Source organism: Gorilla gorilla, chromosome 3, assembly GCF_029281585.2.
Source record: "Gorilla gorilla gorilla isolate KB3781 chromosome 3, NHGRI_mGorGor1-v2.1_pri, whole genome shotgun sequence".
In the NCBI taxonomy this organism is placed as follows: domain Eukaryota; kingdom Metazoa; phylum Chordata; class Mammalia; order Primates; family Hominidae; genus Gorilla; species Gorilla gorilla.
The window spans coordinates 58,589,912-58,601,788 of record NC_073227.2 but is presented as its reverse complement, the minus strand read 5'-3'; the positions used below and the strand labels follow the sequence as shown (position 1 = coordinate 58,601,788).

Genomic DNA, 11,877 nt, shown 5'->3' with positions numbered 1-11,877 from the left:
AATTTGTTGTTTCAGGGCCAGTAGTAAAAGAGAAACAGGAAGGAGAGCAAGAAGGGTTTCCTAGCACAGAGACATCTCCACCAAAAGGAGATAAAGGACTGGGTAATTAACAGTATCTTGACAATTGAAAAACAAATCTCCACCTACACACAACTTGCAGTTGATAAAAATGTTTCATTTTGGGAAAAGTGCTCATGGATTGGGGGCTTTCCATAAAATGTGAGAACTACTTTTTATCCACTTTTTAAACACCATAAGCACTAAATATGAAAGTGACCTTTTGATGCGAAGAATAATTCTTATCCTTCTGTATACAATTCACCCATGAAAACAGCAACAAATTACTCAAGTAAACAGATAGATTTTTTAAAACTCCAGACTAAAAGAATATTTAATTTCTGACACCAGCTGTTCCTGTTACTATGTGGAGTTGGATTTCAGATATGTGAACAAAACCTATTAAAACATATAACCGCATCAATTATGTTTAGATAATTTAATTTAAAACTTTAGAATTCAAATTTGATTTTAATCACTTTACAGTGAGAATTTGATATTTGTTGTTTGTTTTTGTGCATTTGGTTAAAAATTATGGGCTAGATCCAAATATAATAGTTATTTCTTTTCTTTTTCATTTGTACCGTTTCATTATTGTAGGAGCTTTTGTGACTCAAATTACTAGAATTTTGTATAAATTTTCTATCTTCAAGGAGTCCATGAATTATTACATATCTCTTAAAATTCATTTATTATATATTGATTAATTTTTATAATATAGTGATTAATTTTTTATTTAATCCTTCATAGCAGTTAAAAGGTTGAGGTTAAAGTTATTAACACCAGTGACCATGGTCTACATTAACAATAGGGGAATAGATGAGATTTCTTTGTTGTTTAACATGTGCCTGATATATTTAGTCTTCATTTAATTTTTCTTAGTACCCAAAAAGTTAGGTGCTATTATGATTATCCCCAGCTTTTAGTTAAAGAGACTTGGTAATAGAGGTTAAGGAATTCAAATCGAGGTCTTTCTGATTCTTGCGCTTTGGATGGTTAACTACTCTGTAATTTGGCCTCTCAGAGTTAATGCTTTCATGACAGATAAACTTCATTCATAAAAAAATTTATTTCTAAAATCTAGATTATAAATTTTAGAGGAACAGGGCTGTGTATTGTAACTGTTACACTTATGTCTATCACATTATCACATACTAGGAAGTGCTTATACACTTCTTGGATGATGACATGGATGAGATTGTCTTGAGCTTACCTGACATGCGTCCACTCCACCTTGAGGTACTCCAGCACACAGCATTCCAGACAAGATGGCTCCATTATAACTATATGGTGCATTACATACATCATTACTTATTATTCTGACCTGTCCTTGCCTTAGCTCTGGAACTGTGTGGCCTGTTTGGTATAAAAGCAGGAAATAAATGGACTTCAAGATGTGTACATTATTGACCCTATAATAAATTTGAGAAGAAATAAATGTACTCCAAACATTATTTCATATTTAACAATGAAGGCTTCTAAAGATTTACTTTGGAGTTTCTTCGCAGCAAAAATTCCCCAAGTAGATGAGGATAACCCCTTTCACAGATCAGTTTTTTTTTTCTTTTTTTCTTTAGCTTTGTGACACAGTGCCCCTTAAAACTTTGAGAAAACAAATATCTTAAAATTGACTAAAAGCTTTTAAATTATCCACTGACAGATTTTGGATTGGAAGATTACATATTGAATAACCTTTAACCTAGCAGCAAAAGAGAAACCAGTCTAGTTTCAAGGCTAAAGAACTAGTCTATTTTATATTGATATACTCTCAGAATGACACCAATAGTTTTTCATGACTGGTGCAAATGTTATCTACTACACCAATTTACTTTGGGCCATAAGAACACAATAGAATGTGTTCTAGGACTATTAAGGCTTTGTATTATTCCTTGGAGAGACAATCTAAAACATGGGTAAAAGCCCAGGGAAATTGTCAATGCTACCCTTCCACTCCTTCGCTGATACTCTTACTGATTCTAGTAGCTCTTGTGCATTGTCCTCATTTTAGTTTCCATTTTATTCATTCAATAAACAAATATGACCAATGTTTATATACACATCGAGTTTTTGCCATATCCCAGAATACTTTAAAGGGCAGTTAATACCTTAAGGATTATTAAGCCCTCATACAATGTCTAATCTAAATCCTCCCATTGCTTTGGGAGGCCAACAAGGCAGGAGGATGGCTTGAGGGCAGGAATTCCAGACCAGCCTGGGCAACAGAGCAAGAACCTGTCTGTAGAAAAAAAAAAAAAAAGCTGGGTATGGTGGTACACACTTATTTATAATCCTAGCTACTTGGGAGGCTGAAGCAAGAGGATTTCTTAAGACCAGAGTTTGAGGCTGCAGTAAGCCATGATTGCACCACTGCACTCCAGTCTGAGAAACAGTCTTTGTCTCTAAAAAACAAGCAAACAAACAAACAAACAAAATCTTTTTTATTGTTTATAGGGAAGCTATTTGAATCTTATAGAATCTCTGGATTATTACAGAACTCATGTGTCTTCATAACTTTCTTTTACATTTTCCTATTACTATATTTGATAATTCCCATAGTTTCTGGAGCATTGCTTTGCTTTGCTAAGGAGACTCAGGGGTAGCCAGAGCTTGGGCTGAGCAGAATATAGAATGGTTCTGTCTGTAGAAGAATAGAAACACCTATTCCAGATGTTTCCTAATATAAAAAATTACCTAGTAGCAAATATAAGACATTTCTATTGTTAATTTTTTTTTCCGAGACACTTACCAGCATATTCTTGAGCACCCCATCCTGTTACATAAGCAGTAGAGCCAGGTGGAATATTCTGGGTAGCAGCTGGGAGACACACACTATGGATATCTTTGGTAAAGGTGACACTGTTCTCAAGTCTCACAAGTGCAATGTCATTTTCATGAGTTGCAGATTTATAATTGTTATGAATTAAAATATTTCTTACTCTCATTCTTAGTTTAGGAAATGTTGTGGAAATACCAGACGTGGCAATCCAGTCACGAGGATTAGAGTTGCTAAAACATTATGAAAACATGCTATATGAGTAGGGAATTTGTGAACATTTCAGATATATAAATTCATCTTAGCCATCCTGTACCACTATCTAGAAACTATTGGATCCACATCTCTTTGCTATATTTTCCTGCATTATAAGCTGGCAAGTGAGTTTAATTCTTCACTGGCCGAATACATGGTCACTTGTCTAAAGAAATGGAGAAGATTTTAGAAAACATATCGTAGGGTGATCTTGGTGTTTTTCTATTCCAATGAAGTTATTCTGATACTTTAATGATAAGTAGCATAACACAAATATCTTTGATTTCTCTTTTGTCCATACCTCCCTTCCCATTTAAGCAACTAAGAAACCTGAAATAATAAACATTTTAGATTTAACTAATTTTTTTCAATCCATGTCTTTTCCTTTAGCCAGGAGCTCCATTTAAACAGTAGTGATGATAAGGGGCATTCTTATCTTGTTAATGGATAATTTTTCTGCACTAAGTCTGATAATGGTTGAAGATTTTGGTATATGTGTGTGTGTGTGTGTGTGTGCATATATATACATATGTATGTATGGGGTCTTCAAAAGTTCATGGAAAATGTATATTATAAACAAACTATGCATGGATTTCAAAAATTTTTGCATGCAGATAAACTCATACTAACTTGTTATACTGAACAAGATCTAGTTTGAGGCACTAAGAGGAATAAGACATGAATTTGAAAAGAGCTCTTATCAAAGCAACATGAATGCTGCTAAAATTGAAGCAAAAACATCAAATTTATGGTGAAACTGGAAGAATGGTGAAATTATTTATGCCTTACAAAAAGTTTATGGGGACAGCATCTCCCCCAATCATCAGTTTACTAATGGATAATTTGTTTCAAGAAAGAAAGAGATGTTGTTGAGGGTGAAGCCTGCAGCAACAGATCATCCACATCAATTTGCTAGGAAAAATTTCATCTTGTTCATGTCTCAAAGAGGACCAACAATTAACTGTGAGAAACAATAGACAACACCATAGACATCTCAACTGGTTCAGCTTATACAATTCTGACTGAAAAACTAAAGTTGAGCAAACTTTCTACTTGATGGATGCCAAAACTGTTTCGCCCAGATCAGCTGCACCCAAGGTCAGAGCTTCCAATAGAAATTTTAAACATGTCAGATCAAGATTCTGAAGTATTTCTTTGAAGAATTATAACAGAAGATGAAATATGGCTTTACTAATACAATCTTGAAGACAAAGCACCATCAAAGCAATGGCTATAAAGAGGTAGAAGTGGTCCAGTCAAAGCAAAACCAGACTAGTCAAGAACAAAAGTCATGACAACAGATATTTGGGATGCTGAAGGCATTTTGCTTGTTGACCTTCTGAAGGGTCAGTGAAAAATAACATCTTCTTCTTATGAGAGTAAGAAAGTTAGCCAAAGCTTTAGTGGAAAAAGTGTCCAGGAAAGCTCCACCAGAGTTCTTCTCCATCACAACCATGCTCATGCTCATTCCTCTCATCAAATAAGGGTAGTTTTATGAAAGTTTCAGCAAATCACTAGGCATCCACCTTTCAGTCCTGATTTGACTTCCTCTGACTTATTTTTGTTTCCTAATCTTAAAGCAATCTTTAAAAGGCACCCATTTTTCGTCAATAAGTACTGTAAAAAAGTAATGTAAAAAAGACTGCATTGACATAGTTAAATTCTCAGGACCCTCAGTTCTTTAGGGATGGATGATATGGCTGGTATTATTGCTTACAAAAGTGTCTTGAACTTGAAGGAGCTTATGTTGAGAAATAAAGTTTATAATTTTTTATTTTATCTTTTAATTTTATTTTCCATAAACTTATCGAACTCCCCTCATATATAGGTATATGTATGTGTGTACAAGTATATGTGCACCTATATACATAGGGGGAGACAGAGAGAGAACAGTAGCGTAAAAAAAAAAAAGGACATTACCTTTATGACCTAGGAATGGGGACTTTTTGGCTAAACAACAAAAGCACAAACTAAAAGGTAAAAATAGAATGAATTCTATTAAATCAAAATTAGATATACCATAGACAAGTTTACCAGATGGATGAGGAACCATGGGAAAATATTGGTAATGTTTAATATCTAAAATTTTTGTAGAATATATTTTAAAAGTCTGTAAACCAGTAATAAATAAGCAGAAAAACCATTGTAAAATAGGCAAAGAATATTAGTGGCAGTTCATGGTAGGGGAGATCAAAACAGCTCTTAGATATATGAAAAGATACTGAAACTAGTAATCTGAGAAATTAAAATTATAAAAATGAGCATCTTGTGTACATTTAAAAGATTGATAAAACTTAAACAAAAGAATAATACTAAATGTTGATGTGGAGGGAAATGGGGCCTCTTCTGCAATACTGGTAAAGATTTAAGTGGCTGGAAAGTATTCTGGTATATTTAGCAGCCTGCATGTGTGCTTCTGAAATTCCTGAAGGTTTACAGAAAGATAAGTACAAATATTTTGTGTGTACTCTTTGTGGCAATGGGAAGGTAGGTCATGCAACCTAATTGGATGAAGGAAATATGGTGGCTGCATACCATGGGGTGCTATGCAGCAGTGCATCAGATGAAAATTCCAAGGATTGAGTGAAAACAGTAAGAAACAATATTAGACTTTTACACAATGCTACTTATTTAAATTAAAGACATATACATACAAAAAAAACACTATAGGTTTTGTAGGTGCGTGCATGTACCTTTAAGACATGTATATTTCGAATATATTAGTATGAGGCATATGGGTGGAAGGAGGGCAGTGAAAGTGAAATCCAGGGATGACAGGAGGGAAAAAAAATTAAAATGAGAGAAATGCCTTGTACAGACTGATGAAAATAAGGATCTGTGATGTGGAGGGCTGATTAACTTAACACTGTTCCTAAGGGTTGAGTAAAAACAAAATGTTACCGATAATACCAATTTAGGAGTTTTATGGAGATTAGATAGTGGAGTTAATACAGAAAATAAAAATTCTATGACCGGAAATACTTTTATAAGACACAGTAGTTTGTGTAAGAGTGAACCTGAGTTAAAAATTTTGAAGAAAAAATATTAGAAAACAAACAAACCTATGTTGTTTTTATATTCAACTTCTTTTGCTCGGAGTCTTTACAGTGAAGGTTCTGAAGAGACTCTTTTTTCTTTCCTTCCTTTTCTCTCTTCCCTCCCTCTCTTCCTTCCACTTGTTTATTTTCTTCCTTTCCTTCTTTCCAGCAAGTGAATTAGAGCATCATTTTGGAACCAGTAACATTTATATTTAAATCTTGGCTATGCCACATATGAAAAGTGTTATTTATGACAAGTTAATTAATAGCTCTGGGGTTTATTTACATATAAAATGTGATTGGTGATACCTTCTCACACAATTGTTAAGTATTAATGAGACAAATGTATTATGTCAACTATAGTGTTTGGCACAAAGTGAACTTTCATGAAGGTAGCTATTATTTTCATTAATTATAGTTCAACAAGCCATTGTTAAGTGTCTACTTTGTATAAGGAATAGTATGAGTCTCCAGGAATAAAAATATAAGTAATTATGGTCTCTTTCCTTGAGGAACTCTACACTAGTGAAGGAAACTGACAAGAGGTAAGTCAAATATCACAAATCATGAGGACAACTGTTAAAGGCAGATAAAAAAATTTCTGTGGAACTCAATGGAGAGGAAAGAGAGTATCAGGGAAAGCTACATAGAAGAGGTGATAATTTAATAATCCTTTTTGATAAGACCTCATCACTTCTATGTACTTTGATGTAAGGCTGGTCATGCCCCAAACAAATCCTCACTGATGGTTCTCAGTGACAATCAGGTCTTTAGGGAGGGGTCCAATACAAGGTTCACAGAGTCTGTTAGCTTTAGTGGATCAATCATGGTAATGAATAGAAGGATGTGGGGTGGCAAAATTCAAAGTTCCATGGATTCCTTTGGTAATCATTGTTGATATTTATAACTGTGGCTTTCATTATAGTGATATCATTTACTTGGTTTTTGGTGATTGGGCCTGAATAGGGCTTAGAATCCAGGGAGGTTTCTATTCCGTTCTTGGTTATGCTAAGTGCCTGATAAGTCCAGGTATTTTAATTCCTGGTTGCCACACTCAGGAGTATGATTGAAATCAATGCGTGCCATTTCTGCTTTTTGGCCTTTCAAGTGGCAATGAAAATTGAAATGTTTTTGTGAATTTTGTCTCTTGGGTTATTTGGGATATAGCAATAAATTTGCCAATCTACATCAGAAAACTGATAATTCTGGAAGTATCTTTTAAAATTTCAAATTTGTTCACTGCATATAAAAATATTAAGTCATAAAATTACCATAAGTAAAATTTGAAATAATTTGGGATTTCCTAAAACTTTAGTTCAGTAACTACCCTAGTCTTTTAAATCTTTATTTCTTCTAAATTTAACAAATACGTTTGTAACAGTCACTGTACCATGAAGTAGTGCCTATAAATCTGAAAAAGACTACTTAGAAATTATCAAAAATTTCATAAAATTCAAATAGAGATGTGGTAAATATATTAACATTTCAAGGATAAGCAGATTGATCAGATACTCATAGGTAGGGAAATGTAGGAAGAGTCCAGGGGAAGAGAACAATGCTGTTTATCTGAAGCTCAAGGTACATGCTTTGAGAAATAAGACTGGATTGATCTGCCCATGGAAGGCTTTGTGTGTGTGATAAGGAGGTCCAGTTTAGAGTAAGAGTCTGAGAAGAAAATTGATATGGTCAGGGGCACACGAGTTCAAATCTCCATTATTTTTCTGGGTGAACTTTTTGAGTTAAGTTCCCAACAACTGTTGTGGTCTATGATGCCCCAGTAACAAGGCAGGTTTGAAACAGATTTTAGTTATGCTGAAATCTAAAATCCTTCTTTTATGAGCAATGTGAACTTTTCTTTTTACCAATAAGGTAAGTTTATGCAACCTACTCGCCACTGGTAGCATATCACCCTAGTGTTGGCAATAGTTTAGTCACCTCAATTAAGAATTCTTGTAAGTTGCCTACATTAATTTTATTTATGCTACTCATTGTAATTGATCATTATTTTTGTGCATTCTGATTCCAACATTCGAGTGTAAGCTCTTTGAAGGCAGAGGCAATACTTTGTTTATACTAGTAGCTTCTACAATATATAACACTGTGCTCATACTAGATACTCAATAATCTTTATGAATGAATAAATTAATGGCATGGGGCAGTCTCTAGGTTAGCCATCAGCTCCCATGATATAATGTGCAAATCTTCCACAACAATTCGTTTTGCTAACATTTAACATACGTTTACATTAGTGTACTCAATGCTACCAGTAACACTAAGTCACAGATAACAGTGTTGTCCCTTAATTTGGAAAAAAAAAAAAAGCTTATGGAGATTTAGTAAATTTCTTAAGCTTTTATAGCTAGGATTTAAAAAACATTCTCAAATATAAATCTTTGTTCTTTACTGTGCTAATATATTATTACCTGAAACAGAGAAATAGCACTAAATTAGTATGCTAAAGGAGAAAAATCCTTTTCCTTTCATGAATAGGAAGAAAATTCTTACCGATTTTTTTGCATTGAATTATTTCTGGCTCAATTCAATCCTAGGGTAGAGGGTGCAGTCTTCATGACCTGTCTATTCTAATTGTTCCCAGATGGGTAGGTAGTGGTGGCCTCACCTTCTGAAGCAGTGAGCTGCTGTCAGGATCCACATGTTATTGATCAGGCTGCCTCCACAGTGGTGGGCATTACTGAGCCGCAGACTGACTTGCCACGGCCAGCTTCCCTCCTCAGCCTCAGTGCCTCCAAGGATTCTCTGCTCAGACAATGTTATTAGGTCTGGACCGGCCCCACATTCTAATGAGAAAAGGGCATTAATGTGCTGGGAAGATCATGATTCCTTTACATTTGGAAGAAGCTGAAGAGTCTTTCCATAATTTATGACTTTTATGTCTCATACATTCTTCCTCAGGACATGCTGGATTTTCCAAAAAGCATGATCGATATATTTTTACAATGCATTTGTGACTACTGTTGCTTATAGATAGCATTTTGGAGAACATTTCTGAATTTAGTTGGCATATAGGCTTCAAATTTTGAGCAGCTTCAGAGTTCCCTGGAATTCCTCATGAGTTGAGGTTAAGATAGGTCATTATTGGATGTGCCAGCTCAGGCCACAGACTCCTGGGAAATTTCCTTTTTCTCAATAGTCTTGCTATGCTCAGTGTGGTTTGTGGGCCTGCAGCATGGGCATCCCCTGGAAACTTATTAGAAGTGCTGATTCTCGGAACCACATCATGGGACAAATCTAAAGCTACATTTTGATGTGAGGTTCATGCACACATTGAAGTTGGAGGAAAACTGGTCTCATCCAAAAGACTCCTTAGTGACTGCAGTTCACCTTGTAGAATCCAGTCCACCTCCAAGACTGATGCTGTATTACCAAACATGCCCTCATAAAGGAGTCGCTATACCACAGAATATTCTTGAGGGTGACAGAGGGTTTCTAGTATCTAAATAAGGTTTATTTAAATGTTTTCAAAGAGCTCGTGAATAGTCTACTGGCCAGAGCTGAAACGGGCTGGGGTAGGCTGATCACCCAATTCCTCTCAACTCGCATTCCCATAATTTTCTTCTTTTGTGTGGTCTATTACTAAGAAATTAACGGTAAATCACACAACTATTGCTGGGCTGGCTTTTAAGTAGTGCCCTGGTTTAATAGCACAACCACCTAAAGGCTTTTTTTTTCCTAGCAAATTTCCTGGATAAAGGAGGACCAGGCTTCCATTAAGAGATACATGTGTTCCTTTGTGGCATCTCCCAAACAAATGCCCTAGTAAATTGCTTATCACAGTTTCATTAACAATAAGCATGAATTAAATACGTAGTGAAGCTGAAAAACACCCATAGGACTACCATCACTTTTTAAAATCACTGAAGTACCTAAGATAGGCCAGCTACCAGGTACATTGAACTAATTTTTAACTGCATTTTTTTGGTCAGAGAAGTAAGTTGCTGTTTTCTAGGGATTGCATTTCTGCTATCCTAGCCTGAGAGTACATATGATGATGTTGAAGAGTAGTGACTTTTCCTTCAGGTTATAGACCCAAAGCTGAGAAGACTTCTGATAATTCTTTTTTATTATACTTTGTGATTAACCTGAATTCACAACAAAGCAAGCTACTCTGGTGGTTAGGAGAAGCTACATGAATGGTGTCATCAAACATAATTTGTAAGTCTACAGAAATGCCACCTTAGAACCAGGGCAGTAAAAGGTTCTCAAAGCTGCCAAAGAAATTTTCATGAGGGCAATTTTGAGTGCAGAGTGGTAGTCCTCCACTACAACTTCTTCCTTTTTCTAAAAGGAAAGGGGAAACCTAAAGTCCACTCCATGGGACACTTGGGATCAGCACTGTCTTGTTTCAACACCACCTGAGCAAACTAAGAACAAAGACATCAACTTAATAGATACTGCCTTGGCCAAAAGTACACAAAAGACTTGCACTTTTACTCTTTATGATTTGGCAAATTATAGTTACAAAATAATATTAAAACTTACCATTAATAAGCCAATTTGCTGCAGCCTGGTCAGTAAGTGCTAGTATTAAAAAATGAGAATAAGATAAATACAATAAAGGCTGTATATCATTTCACCATAATTTCTTAAAGTACGGTACTCAGACAACAAGAAGCAGAATTACTTGTTGGGGTTGGGGTGGGGGGGTCCTCTAAAATGCAGATTCCTAGGCTTCCTTTCAGACCTGCTGAAACGATCTCTAACTCATGGGCCCTACAAATCTCTTTGTTTACAACCTTTTCCCAATTTGTTGTTATGCATACTAAAGTTTGTACTTTAATTTCTCATTAAATACTTAATAGATATCTCTTTTTTCAAGTTACTCAGTTTAAATGGGAAAACAGAAACATAAGCAAGTCATTGAGATGCAATGTGATAAATACTATAGGGGAAGTTAATTTATCATGTACTCAAATATATGTATATTACTCGATACCATTCTATAATAAGTGCTGCAGATTTAACTGTGAGCAAAATATAGAGGACCTGCCCTCACATAATTTACAGGTAGAAATTAGTCAAGCAATCATTCAAATAAATGTGAGTGCAAAGTAGAGAAAAGAAAAAAGAGAGTAAGTAATTAAATTATATGGAGGAGATAATATTTGAGCTAGAAGAAATAGCATCTGCACTGTATTTTGAAGATCTGAAAGGAATTTTTCAGGCACACAAGAGGACAAAAGAGATTCCAGATGGAAGGTATAGTGGGCACAAATGCTTGGAGGTGTAAGATGTTTGTGGAGCAATAAAGTAAGGAGAGCTAGTGCATGTGTTGTGTTTAGGGAAATGGAGGGTGAGCCTGGAAAGGAAAATATGTCAGTATCAGAGGGTAAAGGTCTGTCTATTTCAATTTAAGAACGGCATACAAGACAGTTTTCTCTGCATGTCCAACAGCCATCTCAAACTCAGTGGGACCCAACTTTATCCAAAATTTGCTACTTATTATATCCTTTTAGTAAAATGACACCACTTCCAAAATCCGAAATTTTCTCAGACTCCTCCTTTCACATCTTATAATCTCCAGGTTCTACACATCTGTCCTCTATCTTTTGAATTATTCCATCCTCCTCACTCCTTTTGGTACTACTTTAATTCAGGTTTCATCATTTGACATCAGTACAGTTACAATAATTTTCTAACTGAATTCCACCACTTTTGCTCCTTTTCAGTTTATGCACCTCTACCTTACCAGACTGATCTTTTTAAAAAAATGTTATGTTAGATCATATCCTTCCT

General features: G+C 35.1%; 1 protein-coding gene across 1 annotated transcript in view; it reads right to left on the bottom strand.

Moving 5' to 3' along the window:
• Positions 1-11,877, bottom strand: part of TMPRSS11D (transmembrane serine protease 11D) — a 63,123-nt gene that overhangs the window by 3,595 nt on the left and 47,651 nt on the right. Inside the window, exons 6-9 of the mRNA XM_004038737.5 lie at positions 10,624-10,662; positions 8,744-8,921; positions 2,804-3,063; positions 1,271-1,413 (exon numbers count right to left, since the gene is read on the bottom strand). Coding sequence (XP_004038785.3) covers positions 1,271-1,413; positions 2,804-3,063; positions 8,744-8,921; positions 10,624-10,662 — 620 coding nt within the window. The remainder of the gene's footprint in view (positions 1-1,270; positions 1,414-2,803; positions 3,064-8,743; positions 8,922-10,623; positions 10,663-11,877) is intronic.